Source organism: Equus quagga, chromosome 5 (genome assembly GCF_021613505.1).
Source record: "Equus quagga isolate Etosha38 chromosome 5, UCLA_HA_Equagga_1.0, whole genome shotgun sequence".
In the NCBI taxonomy this organism is placed as follows: domain Eukaryota; kingdom Metazoa; phylum Chordata; class Mammalia; order Perissodactyla; family Equidae; genus Equus; species Equus quagga.
Genome location: NC_060271.1, coordinates 85,295,467 through 85,321,753, shown reverse-complemented (window position 1 = coordinate 85,321,753; position 26,287 = coordinate 85,295,467). Strand labels below are relative to the sequence as shown.

The window sequence follows — 26,287 nt, the reverse complement described above, 5'->3', positions numbered from 1 at the left end:
CAACATTTTCAGAGATTTAGGAGCTATGACTTTATCTTATCCTCACAAGTCCAGAGAGATCGAGCGATTTGTGATTTCTATCTCTAATTAACAGCAGATGCTCATAATTCTAGAGACAAACCACTCTCCTGAGCGAGAGACTCTTACTTCTAGCTGCCTAATGAGTCTCCACCGGGATGTCTGGAAAGAGCTCATCCTGTCCTTCTCCCCATGAGTTTGCTGGGGCTGCCGTAACGAAGTACCATAAACTTAACAACGGAGTGGCTTAAACAGCAGAAATTTATTGTTCTGGAGGCTGGAAGTCAGAGATGGAGGTGTCAGCAGGGTTAGTTCCTTCTGAGGTCGTGGGGGAGAATCTATTCCATGCCTCTCCCCTAGCTTCTGGTGGTTTCCTGGCCATCTTAGGTGTTCCTTGGCTTGTAGACACATTACCCTGATCTCTGCCTTTGTCTTCACAGTGCTCTCCCTGTGCACTCGTCTGTGTTGAAACCTCTCCTTTTGATAAGGACACTAGTCATACCGCAATAGGGCCCACCCTAATAACCTCCTTTTAACTTGATTATCTCTGTAAAGACCCTGTTTCCAAACTAAGGTCACATTCTGAGGGACTGGGGGTCAGGACTTCAACCTATCTTTTTTGGTGGGCACAGTTCAACCTCTAACACCTCCCCAACACTCCTCCCTCATCACATTCCATTGCTGATTGATTGGAACCCTCATTTCCCAGGTCCCTCACACCCAGCCCCCTCCCCTAGCCAGGTGGTATGGTGGCCCAGAACTGCCTGGACTAGGCAAGACTGGATCCCACGACTCCATCAAAGATGGGCCAGCTGCCGAGGAGGATGCACAGGATCTCCTCCATTAACCTCTGAAGATGGGGGGGAGCAGGGCCAGTTGTATAAATCACAGGGGGCTGCTGGAGGAGGTGCAGCAAACGCGTGCAGCACTGGCGCTTTGGAACGTTGACTCTCGAACCAAGGATGTAAGAGAAACAAAGGTGGCAGGTAGAGTAGCTAGGAAGCAGGTGCAGTGATCGGAGGCAACAAGGGGACCTGAGCTGGGGAAGCTGTGGTAGGGATGGAAAGGAGGTGGTGGGGGACCTGTGAATATTCGGGAACAGGATGACTGGCACTGGAGGAGTGGGGGCAGCAGAATCACACCTGGGAGGAAGGTGACAAGGCCAAAGAGGGGCCCAAAGGGGGAGGATCATCCCAGTGGGAAATGAGGCTGTTTTAGAATGCACTCAGGGTGAGACGGCACGGCCTGGCAGATGCTTAAGTCCAGGGCTCGGGAGAGAGGCAGGAGCTGGAAGCAAATTTTCAGAGTCCCGAGTTGATCAGATCCCCTGGGCACAGCAAGCTGGTCAAAGAGCTGGTCACTGACCAACCAAACCCTGGACAAAAATGATTACAGAGAGTTGGGGGAGCAGAGTTCGAACAAGGAGAAAGGCCCAAGAGGCAAGGGAGAACCAGGAGAGAAAGGTGCATCTGAGACCAAGAGGCATGAGAAGGTCCCCAGCTCCACCTCCAGCAGAGGGAACACGACGACTCCTGACATCCGAGCTGGCCGAGCTCCGGTCAGAAGGAAACTGCACACGCGCCTCACTCATCTTTTAACTGTTTATTGTATAATATAAAACTACAAAAGTAAGACTGCTCATTTCCATGTACATTTAATCTGTCCAATTGTTTAGATTACAGCCCAAACCTACACGTGAATACAGCCATCTGGGTTCCGATGTAACGTCTGTAATATTGCATAGAAAAGGCACAGCTCTCAGGTCTGTGGGGGAAAGGTTACACCTCCTTTTTTGACAGAAGCCCTCCTCAAAACACCATGCACCAAACACACCACTATGTACATCTTTTCCAAAATCTTGGTTGTTTGCTTGTATGGATTGCACTTCTCTTCTAAACTTGTTATTCCCCAAAAGATGTCCAAAATTTTTATTGGCTTTGTCTGCAATCGCATTTGATCCTGGCCAATTTTCAAGAACCATTTAGACTCGTTCTTAGAAGCACTGAAAACAACTGTACACAAGCAGGACACACGCACCTCGCTGCCATTGGCAGGTACCAGGAAGTTAACCATTTACAGCCAGAACGGGTTAAATAAGCTCTTTTCAATATTTTCAGAAAATGTATAAAGGTCCAATTTGTAACAGCAAGGTTTTGAAATTAAGACAATTCTTATGGAGAAGGACAATTGCTGCACAAAGCAGAGTCTCTTAGTTGTTTTTTTACATCTGTCATTTAAGAAGGCTGCCCTGCGGGATTCATAATTCATTGTTTACCACAAAGGTGGCTAATAAATTTAGGCTTTAAAAACGATCCGTAAGTTGATACTTTGGCTCTTTGGAGCTTATTTACTTAAGAAATTTTCCTTGATTGACCTCAGGGCCGCCGGGACGCTCCGAGGGGCTATGGCCATCAAAAGCTTAATTGATAAAGACACTGGAGGTGGAGCAGGGGCCCAGCTCGTTCTCAGCCTCTGATGTGAACAAGGGTGTCAGTGCGGTGGCCCCGTCTGTCATAAAGAGAAAGTGCTACTAAAAAAATGCTTAAAAATATCAACCCTTTGATGCTTGATTTTCTTAAAAATTTGGAGGTATTAAAACATTCCTCATCCATACCTTTTGCATATTTCAAATAGACCCATATTAGAGAAGAGAGTAAAAATGAATGTGGACTGTGCATACGATGAGAAGACCCAGGGGTCTGGCTCGGACCCCCTTTTAATACAGATTGACATTCCTACAAGAGAATACATTCCTACCATACATTCTGCACATGTTACGATCCAGATGTTGTTAGAGCTCCACAGTAAAATAAATATATTTACACAGAAAAAAGGAATAAATAACTTATGAAAAAAATCACTTCAAATTCAAAGCTCTTATTATTCTGCTCTCGTCTTGTCACTTCATTGCACATCACTGTCAATAATTGTCCTCTCCCAGCCCCACCCGGCACATCTTTCTCATGAAGGCACCTCAAACTGCCTGCCTGGCTTACTGAATGCCGCGTGATGTCCTCCAGCACCGGAAGGGCACTGCTGCCAGGTGGCATCTGGAAGCACGTTCCACAGTCAGACTGGGACTCGGAGATGGCACACAGGCTCACGTTCTTCCCTGTTGGGACATCACTTTGTAAAAATAAGACACAAAGATAACTTGAACACTTGATGGTTTTGTTCTTTTAAAATGGGCCACTAACTTCCCCTATCCTCCCCATTAGACCTTGAATATCAAGCATTTACGGCAAGAGTACCCAGAATTAAAAAGCATCTGCTTGTTGTTCTCGAGGGTTTTGTTTTGATTCTGAAGCCCAGCCTTACAAACACGAGAGAGTCGGAGAACCACGTCTGGGCAACACTTCGCTGTGCTTATCTGAACTGTTGCCCAACATATGGGATTTGTTTAAACACACGATTTGCTAATCCACCCAGAGTACAGTTGTTCTAAGTTACTGTAAATCAGCCTTTAATAATGGCTGATCAGCCGCCCTTAGCCTGTTATTGTTGGGCATGATCAACACTATTGTGTGTGTGCACGTATGTGCATGTGTGCGGCAGGGGGTGAGTCGGCTGGGTCTTCCAGTTATCAAAAGCATGGCGTCTGCACTGACTTGTTCTCCATAGGAAAAGGAAGCTCTTAAAACGGACAGGCACAGTGACACCGGAAGCATCTACAACAACCCTCACCTTCGCTATCTGGTCCCTAGTCCTACCAAAGGAGGTGACACATCTGAAGCAGCACGAGGTGTTCCGGTGGAGGTGGGCTGTAGGAGAATAGGTGCAATTTGATCCGTTTCTCACTGTTCTGAGTTGATAAGTAGCCTTTAAAAACACATTCAAGTGGGGGGGGAAGTAATATAGAATGTAGAAAGATTCAATCATATCATACACGAATCTTTTGCTTAGATGAGCAGTTCCTTCATCACAAATGTAATTACTTCCCCATGTGCATTATAAAAATAAAACTATCTATGGCTTGTTTAAAGTGCCATTTTATAAAGCTGACTTTTTTAATTGGCCAGAAAGACTCAATTTTATCCATGGCAAGAAGTGAGCAGAATTGGTGACTCAATATTGACAAATGACCAACAACAAAGACAACAACAACAACACAAATCCCATAATTTAAAAATTCTTAAATAAATATAAAAGTTATTCCTAAAGAAGCCATCTGCATTTCAACAAATATAGGTGGTAACCAGCTAAAGTACCATTGGAAGAAAGAAAAAAAAACGAAACGAAAAGGCCATAAACAATTTCGGCAACAGGCATGATACATTGCAAATGTTTTAAAATTAAATGTACACCGCTAGGAACAAAGAGCTACTTCTCAAGTGTCCTGGGGGGGCGGGGGAGGGGGAGGAGGAGAAACATGAACAGAAGGTCCTGTCTGTGTATTGGGGTAAAACAGCCTTGCAAAGTGTAGTTAAAGCAGTTGATTCAAGAAAGTAACCAGATTGGAAGCCGTGATGTAATGGGACCGACTCCAGGTTCAAGAGTTACACGAGTGCACCCCAGGCTGAGCCAAGGTGAGCAGAGCTCACTGTGGTGATCATGAAGATGCCATTTCCAGCACTTAGCAACAGAGGGAACGAGAGCTCTAGGGAAGGGAAGCTGCAAAAGACAACTGAGCGACATGATGGATGCCTTCTGGGGGAAGATTTTCTTCTTTACGAGCCTTAAGCATTGCGATACGGTTTAGTTCCGTGAAGAGGTTGGTTGCTTTTCATAAAATTTTGTTCACGTGTAAAATTTCACGTCATCATAAAAATTACGCCAAAAAGGGAAACATTTGGGTTTTCGTTTAAAAAAAATAAAAACAATTAAAAGCGCAAACTTGGCATAGATACAGTGAGTATTCGGTAGCCTTCCTCTCAAAAGAGGAAGCTAAAGAGAACCATCACTTAAACCCCCCCGAGCTTGACAGTTGTCTCCCGCCAACCGCTGACTGAAAATTTGATGAGCAGACGTGGCTCTGGCTCCGGAAGTCACCGTGCTGGAGGGTGTTCATGCCAGGGGGTCGGTGCTCCTGAAATTTGGGTGTGATATCGCCTGGCCCTTCCTTAAAGCACTGTGTGTGTGTGTGTGTGTGTGTGTGTGTGTGTTTGCATTTGGGGACATCAACTGCAGACTGATTTGATCCAATTTTCTCTTTGCACCAAACACATATAAAACATTACAACTCTATAAAAGTACAAGTGCAACTTGTACATCTGAAGTTTGCAGGAACTAGGTGAGCAAATCCTATCAAAATAGCTATCTCATATGTATAAACAGCATTTGTTTTTAGAAAAACAATATCATAAACTGCAGAATCTGTACAAAAATATAAAATAAATTTGGGCAGCAGTTTCTAAACAGCCATGTAAATGCAACACTTATGAGGAGTAGTTAATGCCTCTAAAAAGGCTGAATTGCCAAGTCAACCTATACAGGGCGAAAATGCCAGAAAAGGTACTGAGATTATCTAAATAATATATATATATTTTTTCTTTTTTTTCTTTTTTTACCTCTTGCAATAAAACTTATAGAAAAAATAGACAAATATGCACATGCAATTTACAGCTTTTCCAACTTATTCCTTGTGCTTCACTTGAACTGTTTATTTTTGTCATTCAGCATAGCAACATTGTCTTCCAATGTATTCTTTCCTATTCCAGGGTAGCAGGTCTCTGAGGAACCACTCCGAAAAGCATATTAAAAGTGGTCGTACTTGGATGAAGGCACTCCAACTCTGCTCAAAGCAAAAACTAGTGTGATCCTTTTGTAAAATGTTTCGTTTTCTCTGAAAAAGGCAAGCAAGGGTGCATGCACAGTGCGGAGAGCTGTCAGGGTGTGGGACGCTGGCAGGGTCTGGATGGGCACAGTCACCGGGTCCCCAGGTCTTAGGACCCGACGAGCACCTCCATGATGTGGTCCAGCTCTGTGAGGTCCATTTTGAAAGGCTGACTCGGGGCGACGGGCTGACTGCTGTAAGGAGCCAGAGTCTTGAGGAGGTCGTCGGCGGACACCGGGGCCATTTTTGAGGCTGTCCCCGACGTGGATGTGCAGGGGTCAAAATCATACATCGACGTGTCGATGTCGGCAAACAGGATGTCGTCCAGGGTCAAGTCTGTCAGAAAGCCTGTGGACGTTGTGATTTCAAAGTTCCCGGGTAGAGAGTCCATCAGTTTCGAGTCGTCAGGCCGGCCCTCCTGGAGCCCCTCGGGTTTCTGGAGGCTGGACTCGCTGGAGTCCCCCTTCGGGCTGTCAGTCGCTGCCACGGTGGTGGCCTCGGTGGAGGTAGATGTGGGACAGAGCTCCTCGATCTCGTCCAAGGCCGAGGAGAAGCTGTCCTTCTCCGGTGGGAGGGCTGGAGGGGAGACTCTGGCGGGAGCAGCCGGCGGCATGGCCGGGGAAGTGCAAAAAGTGTCATCATCGTCCTCGAGCAGCGAGGCCGGGGTGAGGCAGGCCTCCAGGGGCGTAGTGCTTCCGAGGTCGCAGGGGTGCGCAGAAGGGGACGCGGGGTGGCTGAGGGCGGCCGGGGCCTCTCGGTAGCTGTCGCTCAGCGAGTCGGCCGGCTGGGAGGAGGCGGGGAACACAGGCCTCAGGCTGCCTTCCTGTTTGAGCTCCTCTTGGATCCGCCTCAACATGTTGTTGATGAGCACGGTCTTCTGCAAGCTGGGCTCTGTGAGGGGCCTGTGGTTATAGAGTTTCATAAGGGAAATGTTGAAGATAGTCTGGCGCTGTAAGGTGTAAGACACCTTGGACGGACCGTCGGAGGGAGACACGATTTTGCCTTCCAGCCCATCTTCATGCTCGTCAAACTTCCGTTTTCCTCCTTTACCCAACATATATCTGCAAAGGAGAAAGGGAGGAAACGGAATTAATCACCCGAAAGCTAATTCCCACCGTAAAACAAAGACGCTGATTCAGAGGTCAGGACTTGGACTTCAATTCCTTGCCCATGGTTAGTGAGAACAGACTGATTAACTGGGGGAAGACCTTTTGGAATAAGAGAGAATTGGGAAATCTACGTTCGTATGCCGGTGGAGCAATTTTTATCACTAGGTAGTCTGGTGAATATATTTCTTGAGAAATGTGTACGACACAGACAAGTTAAACGTTACCATGGAAACCGTGATTTTGACTTTCTCAGCTCGTGTGCCTGCTTTCGCTTGCATGCCTAACATTACTATGCAGGTTCAATTTCCCTCCCCCAAACCCATTTATTTTTAAAGCTCAAGAAAACACTTACAATGCTAGGACCTAAACAGATAAAGGTGTCAGAGATTACAGGTTGACCACATCTTGAACAATTAAAAGAACCAAGCTGGAGAAGGGGGAAGATGTACAATTTGGGCAGAACTGTGTGTGCTTTCAATGTGCCTTTTCCTTGCTCATTATGCATACAGTCCTTCTGTCTGTTTGGTGACATGTGGTGAAGCACTCGGCCTGTGTTAAATGACCAGTGTGATTGACCTGCCACCGCTTTTCGGTCTAGAATCAAGAGGAGGAATGTGGATTTCCCAGCCCGAGTTTTTCCATGACTTGATTTCACTGTGTGCAGTTATGACTGAATGCCACTGGACTAATTTAAAAAGTAATTTGCCCTGATTATAAGCATTGCTGTTTGGGTACTTGAGATGTCTCATAACAAAATACCTACAGATACAGATGTATGTCGAAGAAGCGACGAGCTCGGCTCTCAGAACGTGAGCGTTTGGGAATGGGTTGCATTTTAACTCCCGCCCCACCTCACCTGAGGCTCACAGCCTGGCTGCCTCGCCTCTTGCTCTGCCCTGAGTGAGGACGTCCTCAGCTGGCTGCGCCTTTTGGAGAGGGGTCCCTCTTCTCAGAACTTCAACCAACTGAACAGAACAATCTCAAGTCCACTGCCCTTTGCCTCACATACCTCCCTTCTACCCATTTAATCAGGAAAGCTGTCCTTATGTTGTCCAGAGGGGAGACGTGGTTCTAATTAAGCCTGGCCCCTGCCTTCTCCCTCACCTCCTCTACGACACTTACCCATAGATGCGTGTTAATCCTCTCCTCAGTGCCACTCACTCACTCTCGTATCTTCATATACAAGTGAGTGCTGTGCAGTGATCCAATTTTTCTTCTAAAAGTGACTCGCCTTTCACTGAATTGCTTCAGCTGATTTTGACGGCGCCTCAGTCAATCCTTTACTACCTCATTCCGCATCTCTGCTCCTGGGCATGGGCCAGAAAGCGCGGAATCCTGCAGACGGATAAAGCCTGGTCTTCACAGGGCTGAGTATCTTCTCCCACACCTCAGTATCATTTTGAATTATGAGTCTCACCCCAAAGGAAGAAGGCTAACTATAAGAAAACTTCACAGAACTTCCCTCCGACACTTTGCTAAAGGAGGCCACACTGTCCCTCAAGGGGGCCAGACATGCAGGTGGCCAGGGAGCCTGGCACACAAGTCTCATGGGGCGGTACGGGGGACTGCCTTCATGTGCCTCAGTCTCCAGGAGAGAAAGGAGACAGCTGCAACCCGTCAACGTCAGACTCAGCTTGAGAATTTGTTAATGCTCATAAAGAATGTGGAATTACTTGTATGAAACACTTTCTCTCATTTTGTAAACATTAAGAAAATGGCTGTCAATCACTAGGACCAAAGACCAGTCCCATAATTAACTGCTCTCCGAGGCAAGGAAGGGTGATAGGAACAACTTGCTTATCGAATACTTCAGATGAAAGAAACATTTCCCGCTGCTCACACGTCGCCCAGGACACTTCCTGTCTCGAGTCTCTGTGCCTGTGCAACTTGGTGCGAATCAGAGAGGGTGATTCATTTCACATTACAAAATACTTTTCCACTTTATGCAGAAGTGTTACCGGACAACTGTTTTCAAACAGAGAACTGTATTCACAATTATACTATTTGTGTTTGCTTACAACTTAAGCATTTACATACTTGCTTCCAGAAAGCTTCCTCTTTTGCCAAAGAGCTCACTAAGGTACACTTAATTCCCATATGAAGCTGTTAGATGATCTGCATTCTATGTAATAATGTGATCATATCCAATACATTTAAATGTGCGTGTGAGAACACAAAAATGCATACACATACCCTCGGAAACAGTGTTTCTCAAAGTGTGGTCCATGATGAGGTAAGTAGAGATACTGTATTAATTAAAAACTTTTATAGAAAATTTACAGAGCAATTGTATGTCTGTAAATCTAATTTAAAAACGAGGTTTCTATTTTAACGTCTTTGTCCTTTAATCTCATTTCCTAGTGATTGTTTTTATTATGTTTCACTAAAATATTAGTCTATGAAGGAGGAAACAAACAAAATGGTCCTTCATCACAGAAAGTTTGAGAAGCACTGTCCTAAAATGTAAACTGAAGTCACAACTAAAAGCAGGTTAGTAAGCTCAGCGCCACTTTCAATTTTTCTTGGTTTTCTGGAGGAGAGGTAACACTTGGCTAAGACTTTTTTCTTTTGGTCTCGATATAGAACTGTCTCTTGAAGACTTGCTGCCAAAATAAACAACAGGACTTTCTCAATAACTCACATTTCTCTAGAAATAATCACTGAATCTACAGAACTGAGATATCTGATAAGCACGCAGTCCTCCGGGCCTTTAGCCGATTTCTCACAGCTGAAAGAGATCTGTGGAGATCTTTGCAGAGAGATGTCAATGTGGGGAGCACCTAATTTCCAATTAGAAGGATCTAGCTGGTCATAGCTGTGTGATAATCCTAATGATTTGGGAAAAGCCTGATAAGACATTTGTAATGCTGTCTGGAAGGGGAAGGAGGAGGGCCCCTTGTAAGCAAGATCTGTGAGCAGGAATATTTAGACAAATCGAATCTTGGATGCTTTTCAAATGTGTAAATAGGACCCATGATGGAGTATGTCTCAAAGCAAGTTTGCCCTCATTTCTCTGGTTCATTTTATGAAGCAAAACTGGCTGCACACACCCAGTAAGATTGCAAAATCCACACAATCTTGATTTGTAATCCTAATTCTATCTAAATTCTTATAGAAAGGAATAACATGCAACATAAAATCTAGTCCACATTTTTATTTTAAAAAATTTAAAAGTCTTAAAACATTAAAATTTTCCCAATGTTTGTGGAACACAGTTTCGAGTCAAGTGCTCCCACTCCCAGAAGCGGGAGGGCGGTGAGAAGAGTGCTCCCTCCCAGGGCTGTAGGAACACCCACCTCCGGGAGCAGGGCACCATTCAAAGAAGGACAGCCAGCCTCTCGAGGACCCGACGGCAAGAAGCCAGGCGGGGTCTTGGGCCTGAAGCGCAGGCTGGCCAACGCCAAGGCTGGCTGGCTCCGCAGAAGCCGCTTCCCTCAGGCACTCCAAGAAATAACAATAGCTCTTTAAGCACGCTATTGGAGAGGCACGTGACCTTTTAAAAGGCCTCGCTAGGCTGCAGTCTGAAGATGAAGCAATGGCTGGGGCTCACTGCAGGCTTCAAGGTAACACTAGTGAAGGGGGCATCTGCTGTTCTGGCCTGAAGGGCCCCCAATTGTGGAACACAGACTCGGGATGATGGCCTGGAGTTCACTGAAAGGCGGGGCTTGTGACAAGTCCGGTTTCTAGGCGGCCCTGAGGCTTGACACCCCATTGTGTCTCCTCCCTTGGCTTGTGAAGACCTGAGCCCAAAGCCCGTGCTTTCTACCCAATCTTTCAGTCAAAGTCCCAAAAGGGACCGGAGCTTCAGGGCTGGTTAGAGACCCCCATATGGAGGAGTGAGGTGGGTGTTCCCTCCCTTTTCTGCCCACCCAACTGGGCCTAAAACTAACCACAGGTACTCTCCACTGGCTCTTAATATACGGTGCAAGATAAAACACCCTCCTCCCCAATACACTTGTTAGAAACAAACTCCTAGCACTCTGACTTTCTTTGCATAAATTTCAGCAATTATAACTGCAGCAAACAGTTTTGAGAATAAAGATCAAAACTCATGGGTAGCAACAGAAATGAAAACTTCTCTTCTGGAGCTTTCCAGGAAGTTTAATACTGAATAAAACTCTCTCTATACACCAAATCTGGCTCTCAAGTGTGCAGCTTTCCCCAGGAAGGACCCTGCCCTGAAAAGCTACAACCTGCTTGAGCAAATGATCACAAGTAACCAATGCCACTCAGAGATTCCTGAGCAGAAGAAGTACCAGAGGAACAGAAGACGACAGTACCTATCTGGGAGTCTGCAATGCCAGAGTCTGAGGGACTCGCATGGTGAGGAACCCGAGACTGTTACAGACTAGAGGGATCGGGGAGGCTTCTGGAGACAAGATTTGAGATCTATATTTAAAGTGGGATTGTCTCTTAATGTCTGTTTTCCACTCAGGACAGTAAGCCCCACGAGGGCAGAGACTGTTTCATTCATCTCTGCATCCTCAGGATAGGGCAGTCCCTGACACAGAGAAGATGCTCCATAAATCGTTGCTGAATAAATGAATGGTAAAATGGAAACAACGGGAAGAGACACTGAGGGACTGCCAGAGAAGAGTGATAAAGCGAAAGATGGGAGGGGTGTGTGTCTTTGGCCCTGAGTGTGATCTGTGCATGGGAGGGAGGGCATGAGAAAGGGGAGAGCTAACGGGCCTCAGAGGTGACTGCTGTACAGAGTGGACCTGGGCAAGGAAATGCGCTAGGACCAGAGGCACAGAAGGTGGCAGGGCAGCTCCAGCTCAGAGGGCTCTGGCGAATGCCTCTGTCTCACTCGCTAGTTCTTGAACTCGGTGAGCATCAGACTCACCTGGAGGGCTTGTGAGCACAGAATGCTGCCCTCCCACTCCCCAAGGTTCTCAGCAGGTCTGGTGTGGGCGCCTGAGAATCTGCATGTCCAACAAGTTTCCAGGTGATGCTGGTTTGAGGACCTCACTTCGAGAACCATGACTTCCTCTTTTCCCCATGCGGCCATTTTGTGTTTAAGCCTGAGAATATCTTTCTTTACTCAATTAATCTTCAGCCGGAAGGTCTTCCCTGTTTGTGTCTAAGCAAGAAAGAAATGAACGGCGTTTTTGTGACGGCAACTGACAACTGACCTTAAAAAAACACTCCATGTAGAATTAAGATGTCTTCAGCTCAATTTTAACGATAAAGCTCAGCCTCTCAGACTGATCATCAGATCCCACTGGCTCAGTGGGACCCAGACTCTTCTTGCTGTGATCTTAGAGGGAACAGCAGTGAGGCCTTATGTCCAAAGTACAAAAAGGAACTGAGATAGTACCTATGTGTTACAGGTTAACATTTCACAGCTTTTATATTTTTAAGCCATTAAGGGAAAAAATGCCAACATTAAGAAAAACAAGAGATCAGAAAAGTTCTTTTTAACTCAATGTTTTTCAACTACATAAAGCCTATGCCTTTGAATTTTTTTAAAAAATCACTCTCCTTTAATGTTATCTGAACTGTCAAAATGTTATGATTTTAAAATTAAGAATAGTAAATTTACTTTTGTAAACTACCACTTCTGTAAGCCTAATGACAACAAAGCCCACCGCTTTTTTAAATTGAGGTAACATTAATATTATAACATAAGTTTCAAGTGTACAAGATTATAACTCAACATCTGTATACACCACAGCATGCTCACTACCAAAAGTGCAATTTCCATCTATCACCATACAACTGACCCCCTTTACCCATTTTGCCCACCTTCTATACCCCCCCAGCTCTGGTAACCACCAATCTGTTGTCTGTACCTATGTTTGTTTTTGCAAAACCTACTGCTTTAAGCTGCAGGCTCACCACAGCCCTCAGTGCCCACTGGTGCTTCCTAGAGGCCCCAGCCTGCTGGCTGCTGACTGACAGGCTCACGGAGGGGCTGTGCTGCCCCTGCCGGCAGCCTCACTGCTGGGGCTTGTGAGAGGCCTGAACAGGGAGCCCTCCCCATGGCTTTCTGACTCTGTGCCAGGCAAAAAAGATGTAAAGGACTGCATTATGCTTTAACCCAATTCATCCCAAACAATAGTCACTACTCCAGACAGAAGGAAAACCCTCCATCTTGTCCTACTCAGTATCCAGGGAATTCATGCTACAAAAGGTCTTTAAAAGGGGGTCAAAGTTGATACCTCAGTCCCAATTTCTGAAGCGAGGAAATGATTGGGGAAGGTGTGACTGACCACATGATCAAAAGGCAGTGATGTGGGGAGGCAGCTGACCCGGCACACCTGGGAGGCCGTGGAAATGGCTCCCAGCTCAGCACCACTCGGGTAGAGCGATGCTTGTCAGGACACAGCACAGGATGGGGGATCCCGGAAGCCATTTCTTGGAAACACCTAAAAAGGCCCAAACGGTTTGTACCACATGTACATTTTCAAGCGCTTGTTGCAATTTCCTTTTGGACTAGTGAATAACAACTACAAGTCCAGTGTCTTCCCTTCTCAGAGCGTAGCAGGCTTCATGATTGAGTGACGTGTTTTAAAAGTCAGTTAACAGAGCAGAACTAAGCCACGGTGCCTGCCATCGGGGAAAGGTAGTTACCACCGGGATGCACAGCTTCTGGGGAGCTGGTCACATTCTACTTCTTCACCTGGGTGGCAAAGACACTGCTGTTTGCTTTGGGATAAGTCACTGGCCTGTAGCCTTAGGATCTGTGCACACTTCTGTATGCATGTGGTACTTTAATAAAAATGTTTTTTTTCTTCTTCTCCCCAAAGCCTCCCAGTACGCAGTTGTATATCCTAGTTGTGAGTGCCTCTGGTTGTGCTATGTGGGACGCTGCCCCAGCATGGCCTGATGAGCGGGGCCATGTCTGCGCCCCAGATCTGAACCAGCAAAACCCTGGGCCGCCAAAGCAGAGCGCAAACTTAACCACTCGGCCACGGGGCCGGCCCCCAGTAAAAACGTTTTTAAAACACTAGTTAATAGTTCTTAAGAAAAAGGCTCCTAATTCAAAGGAGAGCTTTATGAAGCCATATCCCTAATCTCTTCAACGACACCATCCAATGTGACCACTGGTGTGACCGCCGCTTGCTGAAGAGTCCAGAAGTGCTGATGCTGACACTAAAAATCATAAAAATGAAGCATTTACAGTAACACCAACAATTCCCAACAATGATTTGTTGTCATGGATCTACCTTGTTTGAAGAAAATGGAAGCTAAGAGAAGACGTGTGACGAGTGTCATCGATGAGGCTGGCAGAGGCTACTTCCTCACTCTGACATCCTGGGCCGCCACAACCCCAAGCCCCTTAAGTGGAAACACACACACATGTTCTTTCGGTTTCTCTTGGGGGTGGTGGGAGAAGAAAGAAGCGCCCCTGGCAAAATTTCTGTGCGTGTGACAGACTTCTGAGACGCAGAGAGAGGCCGGCCAGAAGGGGTTTTGAGACAACTTCTGAAATACAGAACAACCTCACTTCTCTCCTCACCCCATCCACTTGCCCACAGATGTGTTTTGGACCCTGCTTTTGAGGTGGTCCAAATGGAGAGCCTCTCTTCCTAACAAAGGCCACCTCCTGCCAGCCACAGGGCGGGATTCTGAGAAACGGTTCTTCTCCTGTCAGACTGTCACACAGCAATGCCCAGGCAGGAAGGAAAAACCCGATCCTACTTCAATGGGGGGAAGCCACGTCTGCTAGGACAACTTTTTACACTGATAAAATATTACACCTTAAGAAACGCACAGGAGTCAGAAATCTGATAATGTCTATGCTTTTAACACCTTCCCTCTCCTAAGTAACAACAAAACACACCAAGGGAACAAAAAGGCCACCCTGAAAAGGACAGGGGTGGGGAGTAGGTGGTGGTGCTGGCGGGATCAGAGACAGCTAACCAAAGCAGGCCAGGCCTCCAGGGGTGTGCTGCCCAGGGGTGTGCTTTGCACCGTGGCTGGCACAGGAGGACTGACAGCCCTCCACAAAGTGCCAGGGCGGCGATTCCGTGAGCCTCCAGGAGGGTGGGGAGAGGGGGACCAGCTCTCCCAAAGGCTGCCTCCACACCCCAAAGTGCCTGCCTGGGGCCCAGGGGAATGGCAGACTGCAGGGGTAAAATTCCAAAGGGGAGAAAGCCTCTGGGCTTATTTACAGCCAGGGCGAGGGCTCCCAGAAGGCAAGGGAGGAGGGTGTTAGTAACAGAACCCCTAAAGCTGCCCGGATCAGAGGAGCTTGTGCTTTTTAAACCAAAGCTCATCTAGGATGAAGTCCCCGCAGTAACATCCATGCTAATTGGTAAGTAAGACAAAGCCTTCCCTAACAAATCAGCAATGTAATTATGAAGCCAGTCGCTAGACTGAGCCAGTTCAGCGCGCTTGGGCGCTATTCCGGAGCTGTAACCCGATACCACTGTTTGCCCCCGGCGCCTCCTCCCGGCTCTCCCGCCGCGGGGGCTGGGCCCAGGGCACCGCACCGGCTGTTTATTCACGATCACACTCTGCATTTCGACGGGGATGGCCGGGGACAAGCCTGCCTCCCTGACAGCGTCTCAAAGCCTCGAGATAAACCGAAATTCGGCCAGGAAGTCGACCTCTAAGTAAATTGAAAAAAAAAAAAAACAACTTTCACTGTTTGGGATGTCTTCTAAAGTCCATATTTTAAGAAACTCTAGCTTTCCCTCTCGGGATTTTTACATACTTCTATTAAATTGAAGACAGTTTCTGATACTGTTGGTTTGTCAAGTATAATCTCTTCTCTTGGAAAAAGAAAAGAAAATTTTAAAATGTTGACACCTAACTGCAATTAGTAGGCAAAATAGAGTCTAATTCTGGGAGAGAATGTTTCAAATAAATATTTCTTTGAATAAATTATGGCCTTGTTAATAAACATCTGGAAAGAAAAACAGGCTTTTAAGAATGTAACTGTTAAGTAGTATAAAATGTTTCTAATATCCTGGCTTACTGGTCTCTCCACCGGCTGGAAATTTTAGGTTTTAAACCTAACTCTTAAATGAAGCTGGGGACACCACTCACCTTCTTCCAGACAATAGAAATGCTAACAATTCTTTTACTTTACCCAAGAATTCTGGCTAAAAGCACTGCACACTTAGAAGATTGAGTAGAATTATACAGTTTCTAAACTTAAGTTTAACAAAAACATACAATCTATGATGCCTGGAATCTGCTTTAAAATCCTCCAGGAAAAAACTGGCCATGTCGGTGAAACAAGATTGACAAAATGCTGATAACTGTGGAAGCTGGGTGATAAATACAAGGGGGTGCACTGTATTCTTCTCTTTACTTTTGAGTATGTTTGGAATTTTCCATAATAAAAAAGTAAAGAAACACAACACACCAAAACATATTTTTAAAATTCTACAAATTAAAAAAAAATCAAATATGCACAATAAATTATTTATACCCTCAGCGAGAACTATTATATTAACCTGATAGGTTACTGTCCACAGAAGAAGGCTATGAATCTCTATGTAAACAAGCACCCCCGGCACAAGAAGGAACTCCTATTAAGCTGTGAACGAAAGCATGTCATATCCAGCCACAAGGGGGCAAAGCAGAGCAATACCTCTGAAGTCTGCTTACTCACTGCATTTTCTACCTACAAATCTCTCCAAGTAGACACATTTCCAAGACTGTTCCCAAATTCAGGTCTCCACAGGACACTGCTAAGCAAGTCAGGGGCCTTGCCAAGTCCAAACTAAATTATATTATGCTATAGTTCAAACTCTGGAAATATTGCATGTAGAAAAGGTTGTTGCCTGTATGTAAGCAACACATGTTTCAAAAACCATGGTTAAAATCCGTAGAGGACTCCTAAAGTGAGAAAAAACAACAACACACACACAACTCAAGTCATAAGATGTGCACTTGAAGAAGCCAATGGTTCAGAATTTCCAGTGGGAGCCCTCAAGCAGACTCCCAACCACACAATGGTTTCAAGGTTAGCACTAAGAATTTTACTGGCACAGAAAAACCTTCAATAATCCTATTGCTTCTTAATAACAGGAAATTACCTCCAGGCTGAACAGATATGGCTTCAGGCAGTGATTTGGGAAAACTTCATAAAGAATATTGGGGAGGAGCCATTTAATTGTAAAATGTAACATGGTTAACCTGAGAGAGAGAATGAAGCAAGTTACTGTATAACTACTTGCTGGAATTCTTTCTATTCAAATTACAAGTTGAGGTTCTACGAGTTGCGTGTTCAACTATAATGTTCATAAGAGATGAACTATTTATCACCAATCTCTCCACTTGAAACTTGGTAAATATGAACATATTACAGTATTATTTCAATAAATATATTATTATAATCATTTAAATTATCTACTTCAAACTAATTTGGTACCAGGAACCCATCTTTAGCATGCTGAATTTAAAGCCTCATTATCATTAAGGTAAGGGATTCTTAGATATGAATTTCTTTCCCTTAAGATTATGTGCTGTAAAGGCTAGCCAGCCTCGCCCCACCCCCATTCCCGTGCATAATGAAAATATTTTTTTCTCCTCTATTTCTAATTGCTTGGATGGGATTCTGGTTTCAACGCTCTTGTAGCATCTTTTCCCCAAAGATACCTTGTTTTTCCCCTCACACTAGAGACCCTTCAGAAACAATGTCAGGGGAAAAATGGCTTAGGGTAGAAACCAAATGCTTTGCCAGAAGTAGTTGACAGTTGTTTTTTTCAAGAGAGCCATCAGATATATAAAACAGTCACACTAAAACATGTAAATATAATTTGTTAGAACAAATCCATGAAAAATAAAATTGAATCCTAGTTAAAATAAGAGGTTGCCTTCTAGATTTTGTTAGCCAACTACTTGCCACTGAATAAAACTAACAAAAACTTAGTATCCCACATCAGGAAGTGTTTTCATGGAAGTGTTTCTTAAAGGTTATGATTAGTTTTTAATCTTCTTTGCTTTCAAATTTGGAATGCTTTATTACTGTGAAAAATCACTTAAAAGAAGACATGCTATAAAATATTCTTCACAAATACAGAACGTACTTAATCTTTTAACTTCCACATGCAGTCTAAAGAGGAAAATCAGAGAAATGTTATTTCTATCTTTACTTACTGAGAAAATTAAAAATTGTGCTGTACACTCTAAATGTGGATCCTGGTTTTTTTTTTTTTTTTTTGGTGAGGAAGAGTGACCCTGAACTAACATCTGTTGCCAATCTTCCTCTTTTTTTTTTTTCCTCCCCAAAGCCTCAGTGCATAGTTGTATATCCTAGTTGTAAGTCTTTCTAATTCTTCTATGTGGAATGCCTCCACAGCATGGCTTGATGAGCAGTGTGTAGGTCTGTGGCCAGGATTCAAACCAGTGAACCCCAGGCCACTGAAGTGGAGCACACGAACTTAACCACTCGGCCACAAGGATGGCCCCTCTAAATCTGGATACTTTAGAAGAAAATTTTCAAGTTTCCACAATATGACACGAGTATAAAAATTTAAGGTATAGGATAATAGAAATATACTTAAGAGACATGTAAAAAGGAGGAACTAACTATTCTGCTATGTAAATATTTGTCCCATGTAAGCAACATAATTATTCAGAATGTTTATTTTAGTTAATTCTGAGAATTAGGCAGGCTAGTGACAAGGTTTCACAAAGACAATTTAAATTTCATATCATTTACTTGAATAATTCACAAAGTAGAAAAAGGAAATGAGAATACAAAGTAAACTTGAGGGCAGTGAATGATACTTTGTAAATACAGTAGCCACTTATTTTTTTAAATAATTACTTTGGGCTATTTTGAGATAAAATGTATTTATTTCTTCCCGAGGACTTCTGTGTATTGACAATTAACGACCCATAGAACTTTACGCAAAGTCATGTAGTCAAATACAATAAAAATAAGCAGAGTACCACACTGAATATAATAAATATTTATTTCCTAAGGAAACTACCTCATAATATTTCAACTTCAATGATCTTCAATGATCTGTAAGGAGAGGCTGCCCCCAGCCCACCTCACTTGCCAGCCCCTGACAGTCCATTCAGCCTCCCATCAGGATCTTAGAAGCTAGAAGGCAGGTGCCACTTGAGGAATCTACATTTTGAATTTGTAAACCAACAAATGTCAGATAGCTAGCAATCATCACCAAGTGAAATCTACTTCATTTCATATTTCTGAATATGGTAAAAAATATTTTTAAAAATCAGTCTGTTTTAAAAACTGTTCAGAAAAGTCCAGCACCAGGATCATGACAAGCAGAGAGGCAGTGAGAAACTTTCTTCCTCAGCTGCAGACCACAGTGCTCAAATTCCTCAGCCAGATCGGTTCTTATGACAGCAGGGAAGACACAGAGGTACACACGTACATGGAAGTTCCCTCCTCACAAAAGGAAAGAAATCTGAAAAGCAAATCTGTATCACGTATTATTATAAAATGGGATAACCACTCAGGGAGGATCAGTTTAAAATAGTTACCACCTCTTTATCTTGTGAGTGTGGCTAGAATTTTATGCAAACCTGTTCTGGTGTGAGATGACCTTGGGACTTTCAGATTCCCTGAGTTTAACTCGGGCAACACTTCTGAACACCAGGGTGGGGTACTCCAGCAGGCTCGCTCAAAGCCCAGGAGCCGCGGCGTGGCGTGGAGTGATAAGCAGCCTGCCAGGGCCGAGGAGAGCGAGGGGCTAAAGGTCGATCTGCAGCAAGTGACACTTTAGTATTTAATTTTCTGACCATGGCATATTCAAGTGGCAGTTTTTACTTTTGTTCGGCAGGTTCACACAGCTCACTGTAAGCATGTGTGTTTGTGTGTGTGTGTGTGTGTGTGTGTGTGTGTATCCTTAAGGCCCAGAATCCCCTCGTCTTCACTATTCTACATGAAACTCCTCAGAAGCACAAAAATGCCTGGTTTAGCATCTTCTTCTCAGTTAGCTGCCTATGCAGATTTTAAAAGGAAAACAGCTTAGAATTAAATAGTAACTCTGCCAAGCTACAGGTTTTTTTGCAAAGAGACAAAAAAAGACAGTAACACAGACATGACTTAGTTTTAAGAACCTAGGTTTGCTGCTACCTGGAGTTACTGGAGAAACAAAGCTGCCTTTGGGCACCTAAAACTAGTCAGACCTGCTGTAGCAGTTGTACAGTCGGCTCCGCTCTGTCCTCCACTCTCCTCCCTCAGCCCCCACCCCACACATCCGCAGAGCTTGCTCCACTCTCCACTCGGGGCGGTGCCGAGCCGGGCACACTCACCCCTCATTCTGCTGTCCCTGCTCAGCGAGCAAGTGTAAGAGGAGGCCAGACAAGGGAGCAGATGCTGGCTCCATTCTGAACTGAAAGCTGCAGTGGGTGCAGAATACAGCTTATGCGATCCCGGTTTCTAAAACAGATAAATCAAATTGTGGTGTTTGCTTCAGTGGACTCCGGGCAGGTACCTCCGATTAAGTTCAGATGAGGGACAGCAGAGCTCGAGAGGAGATGAACGAGCCTTTCCAGCTTTAGGAGCCTTCACACCACAAAGACAGCAGAATTTCCAAAAGGGAGTTTGCATTGTCTGTATGTGGTGCTTGTTTAAATGGTAAGCATCTGTTTTTATCCTATTAGAAATCATATGTTTTCAAAGATATTGTGATGTTTTTATTTTGAAATTTTTATTTGTATTTCAAAGAAAATTTTTAGACAGCCAAGCATGTTTTGTTTGTCTCATGATCTTCAAGAAAAAAAAAACAACAAGGCATCTATTTATTACCCAGAATAGGAATGTCGTCTTATTGGCCTGACATATGCCATTCACAGATTCATACAAAGAATGAACTGCCACACAGAGCTCATGGAGAAAGACACTGCTCCACACAATGAGTGATGGGCGCTCCAGGGGACAGCTCTGTTCACAGGGTTTCCTAGCATCTGCACAGAGGGCAGAAGTTTGCCTTTAATACCAACTGCACTGGCCACTGGAGACAATACTTAAAAAAAATATGCCAACTTTGGTTAGTAGCTATTTCCTTCAAGAATATTAAAACTAAATTAAATATCCACACACTTCTTAAGCAGGAGTCCTAGCTTGCGGGTTTCTGTCAACTGTTTAAGGAATAATTATTAACAGTAGGTAGAAAATATATGATTTGTACATAGGCAGTGGCCACAGCATTTTCAGATTCTCATGTTCTGCGGATCAGTATTAATTAATAAAAAGACCAATGAAGGCGGTGTTACTCTTACTGTGAGGCGATTTTCACTTAGAAGTGGAGCTTGCCCTCTGGTGCCTTTACCATCCACCTGATCTTTGGACTCAGTAATCAGAGGCACCTCTCTCTCTCTCTTTCCTTTGCCAAGAAACTATCGCACCTACAGCTATCTCCTATAGGATATGCCATTAACAGTAAACACGAAATTTCTGTAGCAACAAAGCCTTAAAAAAATTCTGCAAGTCAATTAAAGTTCAGACTCCTAAATACCATATTTACCTAGACATGTTTTTTATCTATATATAATATTGACAAAGTCATCTTGATTTTTCTGATATAAATGAAATATAAAAGCTTCATGCCTTTACTAGTGTTCTTTAACAAGAAACCCCAGCAAAAGAAACCTCTACAATTTTCTGCTGTAGCTTTTACCTTTCTTAGTTACTAAAATGTAAAATATTTTGACCGAGGGTAAATTTATAGTTTAACTTGATACTGATAATTTGTAATATGCTACTTTACTTATTGACTGAGAAAAATCTTGATGTATTTGTATATGTATCTTCAACATCCCTTATACCTTTTTATCTGTTATGTGTGTGTGCGCTTTCTAAAGCAGCGCTGTAACTTTTATTCTGCCACTGGAGCACCGTTTAAAATAGTAGATGCCAAAAGCTATCAGCTGCTACACAAATCTGAGTGTGTTTTAAAATATCAAAATATATACCATTTTATATGCTCATTGTTAATAATTCAGTACATGGCAACTGGGTAAAATTTATATTTCAGCTTCTCAATTAAATAAAAAAGCTTTCAAGGGAGACAATTCAGAAAATAGGAGTCTAATGATTTTCTACATCTGTTTGAAGATCCTTTTCTTAGTTTTTTAAGAGAAACAAGCCTGAGCAACTGTTACCTAAGCTGTGACATTCTCCGGACAATAAAACTGTTCCCTAGGATATCTTTTGTCACACACTTGGTTGGTATCATAAAATGTGAGTCTTCTCTCCTACCTGTTGTAATAAAGCCAGGAACAGAGCTGAGCGGTTAAAAAAAAAAAGGCTGTCAAATCCATTTCATAAGATTTCTCACCTGAGAGCAACATGCCTATGCACATTTTAATTAGGAGGAGGGGAAAGAAGTAAACATTATTTTAAAGGATTCCAGACCTGAGGAACACAACTTTACATTAGCATATAATACCTCTAAGTAAATCAAAAAGCTTGAAGCTAAAGGAAAACTTTCTAACATTTGTCCCTCTCTCTCTCCTTTTTTTTTTCCATGAAGAAATTGATAAAATGAACAGGAAAGCAGAGACCCATGAACAAGCTATTCTTGCTCATGCCAGAAGCTGCGATCTTAAGATGGGTATTTTCATCCACACAGCACACCCTAGCACACTGAAATCAGAACAGACTGCTATAAAAAGGGGCAGGAATGGGAGGAGCTCTTGGGGTGAGACAGGCCTCCTGGTTAGCCCAGCAACTAACCCCCCATCAACAAAACAACCCCGAGGCCCTCAGGTGGACTGTCCTCCAGGGGTTGAGTGGAGCCAAGAGCCCACTTCACTCTTGTCAGAGACTAGCCCCTAATTATAAAAGGCTACTTTGAACACTTAAGGCCTCAGGGATCCTATTGGCTACCACAACTTCTAGGCTGTTTACACACATTATGGATATTTCTTAACATACATTGGGAAATCAAAAAAGCATATTTCATGAACAAAGCTTGAAAACATTTACTATCTTCCTGAAGACCAACTGGGGCTGTCCAATTCGACTCAAATGAAAACTGCTCTAGTCTGACGCTGGATTTCTCATCCTGCTGATTGCCCTTCCCCATTGGGTGCCTGTAAAAACTTACTTTCCACCTCCTGAAACATCCTGAAACTACCTAGCTTGAAAGCAGAAAGTTATTCTAAGACAAACTACATCTAATCTTTTTGTGAAATTTAAGACTAAACCCCAAACTCTACTCCCATCTCAATCTATTACTATTACTTCTACTAAAGGTAAGATAACTCATGCCCAAGAAAAAGAAAGAACAATTTATGATTTTCTCGCTGCAATGGCCCTCTGACGGCACCCTCTGTCTTGATGGTACAAAGTCCAGAGCTTGGGACAGCTGGCTCCCCTCAGCCCCCTCCCTTTCAGTCATAGGCGGTCACCACCAAGATGACTTGTAGATTTCTAACTTAAACACCAATGAGACATTACGTTTAACATACAAATATATTCAAAATCAATTCACTTAGGCATGGGCGAAAAGAGGGTAGAGAGGGATGTTTTTAAGCTAAAAACACAGGGAAACTCACAGAAACACACTATAGCAAGTTGGATGCAAACCCAGCCACGGAACTCAGAAGTGAAGGAGCCTTCGCGCCAGCAATCCGAGCCTTAAAAAAAAAAAAGTCTCGCACGTTCACAACACAACCGACACAACACGCACACACATCCCAGCTGTAAAAGCGACAGCTTCAAGCTCCCTCGTTCCCACTGCTGAGCTCTGGTTAGCTCCCGACCCTCTCCTGACCCCGGTCCGTGACTGCCCGTCCCCTGCCCTTCCCCCAGCAGATCTGCCCGCAAACGCTGGGGGTCCCCGGACCCGGCCACAGGGGTCCAAGGGCGCCGGGCCGGGAAGCGGCGGGAGGGAGCACTCCTCCTGGTACCTGCTCCAACTCAGGTCCCTCTCGACCAGGCGCCCGAGACCCTCGCGGCCGCCCGGGTCCCTCCTCCGCCCCCCGAGCTCTCCCGGCCCTGGCCGGGTCCCAGTGCCGCCCCCCACTCATCCGGAGCCCAGCGCATCTGAGGATCCCCTCCAGCCCGGCGCCGGGAGAACTTACCACATGCAGCTCCACCTGGGAACTAACGCATCAGGAGGGGTTTCTGCCCACTCCTCAAGCTACTCCCGCTCCATGCAGAGTCCCCCGCTCCGGGGGCCCGAGGGTGGCGCCGGGGAGCGGGCAGGAGGCGAGACCGAAGCTAAGACTCCGCCGTCCTCTGCCTGCGCGCTCGGAGCATTATACAATGGTGGAGGAGGAGGCGGCGGCGGCGGCGGCTGCAGGCAGCGGAGGAGGAAGCGGGAGGCGGGCGGAGGGGGCGCCCTGACCGAGCGAGCGGCAGCTCGTACTCCAGCACTCGCCGTGCAGGAGTGACGTGCGGTCAGCGAGCCTCCCGCGAGCTCCGGGCTCCGGGCTCAGCAGGCCCCGCCCGTCGCCTGGCCCCGCCCCTCCGCAGCCCGGCCCCGCCCCCTCCCCCGGCGGTCCCGGGAGGCGCGATAAATGTGGAGCGGGCCCCGGCCGCCGGAGGAGCAGGAAGGGGCAGGCGGAGCACGCGAGGCGCCGGGTGGCAGCGCCGCCCACGGCTCCCTCTCCGGCCGGCGCGCCCTTTATTTTCTCTTAAGGAGAGGCTTAAAACGAAGGGGAGAGGGAAAGAGACACTCCGGCCAGGGGACCACAACTAACCACCAGCAATCCCCTCACGCTCCAGAAAATACTCATGCAAATGACGGAGCGGCTAGTGACAAAGGCGGCGGCCAGCGCAGCGCGCACACAGCCCGCTGAGTCGCGCGACCGCAAATATGACAAGCATCTGAGCTATTCGGCAACTTGGGGCCGGTCAGCAGGGCGGGCAGGGTCCCGCGAGGGGGGTGGGGGGCAAAAATTCGACCCGCGGGCGCGACGTCCACGCTGCCCGCGGTGCTTTCGAGACAGGCATCCCGGGAGGGCGGGGGCGGCAGCGTCCGCAGCTGGGCCACTCCCCGATGCCCCCGTCTCGGGACGCACGAGTGGCCCGCAGAGATGTCCGAATGGCAGGATGGGGGCTCCAGCTGGAGAGCCGGGGGCAGAAAATGTCCCATGCGCGCGGTGGCCTCGGCCCAACACTCGAAATGGGTCACCAAGTCCAGAGTACTTTCGGAGCAGGACGGAACCGAGTTGCATCGTTTGTGGCAGGCTGCGCCGCGGTGTAGACCCGGCAACCGGCCGGCTGCCCTGGCAGAGCCCACGCAGGTAGGGAAGCCAGGCTTGGAGACGCAGGGGCGTCAGAGGCGCCCGTCCTCTGCCCAGAAGTTTCATGCTGATAGCCTCTTCCCTCTCCTTAAGCAAGCTTCTGCTTTGAACTACAGACTGACTTCGGCAGGGAAATTTACACTAGTTGGGAGAGGTTGAGCTTATGCCTAAATGGTGCGAATTTAAGAGCACTAGGAAAAGAGAGACAGCTCCCCTGGAAAATTAATGATTATCTTAAAAATTACATGTGCATTCAGTTCAAAGATGTTACAAAAAGTAATTCAGGCACCTTAAAATTTTGGCTACCACCCCAGTCAATATCATCTCAGCTCACTTTGGCGTTTAATGGTCCACTATACTAGTTATATTTAAGGATAATAAAGCTTTAAGACCTAACATAAAGGTGATTATAAGTCGTTAACATCAAGACAAGTTTAGACCCGCTGGAACTGTCCTGTAATGATTTGTTATCAATCAAATTGATGATTTTATTGAAATTAAACCTGGGTTAAAATGTTGGTAGAGGAGACAATGTTTCATGTTTTATCTTTAAGGGGAAGGAAAAGGTTTTTACTGTACCCTCAGGATAATTAAAATCTTATACGAATTTTTCTTTAAGTATAACCGATGTCAAAAGCTAATTATTTGTGGACGTCTTTAGAAAGCTTCATTATAATGGCTTTCCAAATTATACATGGACGCAGTGTTCAGGGCCCTCTGCAGGTCCTGCTCAGTTTGTGCCTGGGTGGCATAGCATTCAAACGTTTTGCCAGGAAGCCAAGATACTTTTCATTTCCAGAGTTCTGCCTTTTAGAGACGACATTAACTACTAACAGTTTCCTAACCACCCACTCATTTATACTTTCAGCGCTCACTTTAAGGAAAAGTCATTGAAATAGAAGCTGCAATAATCTCTTCCTGTGATATCTTTGTAGTGGAGGCCAGAGGCTTGGTTGAATTTAAAATGAATTTAGACTCTTATTCATGAATTGAAGTTAGCAGCAAGTTAGACATTCAGAATTTTTGTGACACTTGGATATTTTCTAGCAAACGGATTATCAAATGTAGTGTTCCTGTACAAAAGAACTAAGATCAAAGTAACAATTTTTGTGTCTCCAGAGTGGACACGCGATTCTGCTAAAGCACGTATTCTGTGCGTGCTGGGTAAAGGTTTGTGTTCTTAGGAGAGCAACCTGAGTTTTGGGGTGAAATGGTTTTCACCTTTCCACACTTTTGAAGGTTGTAA

At 45.2% G+C, this 26,287-nt stretch overlaps 1 protein-coding gene across 4 annotated transcripts in view; it reads right to left on the bottom strand.

The window, feature by feature from the left end:
- Window positions 1-1,605: 1,605 nt before the first annotated feature.
- The window catches only part of SERTAD2 (SERTA domain containing 2), a 114,138-nt gene continuing 89,456 nt past the window's right edge, over window positions 1,606-26,287 (bottom strand). Inside the window, exons 1-3 of one of the 4 annotated variants that reach the window (XM_046661556.1) lie at window positions 23,875-24,160; window positions 23,347-23,427; window positions 1,606-6,852 (exon numbers count right to left, since the gene is read on the bottom strand). In XM_046661556.1, coding sequence (XP_046517512.1) covers window positions 5,901-6,848 — 948 coding nt within the window. In that variant the 5' untranslated portion in view covers window positions 6,849-6,852; window positions 23,347-23,427; window positions 23,875-24,160 and the 3' untranslated portion in view covers window positions 1,606-5,900. Of the gene's footprint in view, window positions 6,853-11,746; window positions 11,979-23,346; window positions 23,428-23,874; window positions 24,161-26,287 lie in introns of those variants that run through there. The other 3 variants (XM_046661554.1, XM_046661557.1, XM_046661555.1) reach the window with 3 other exon arrangements.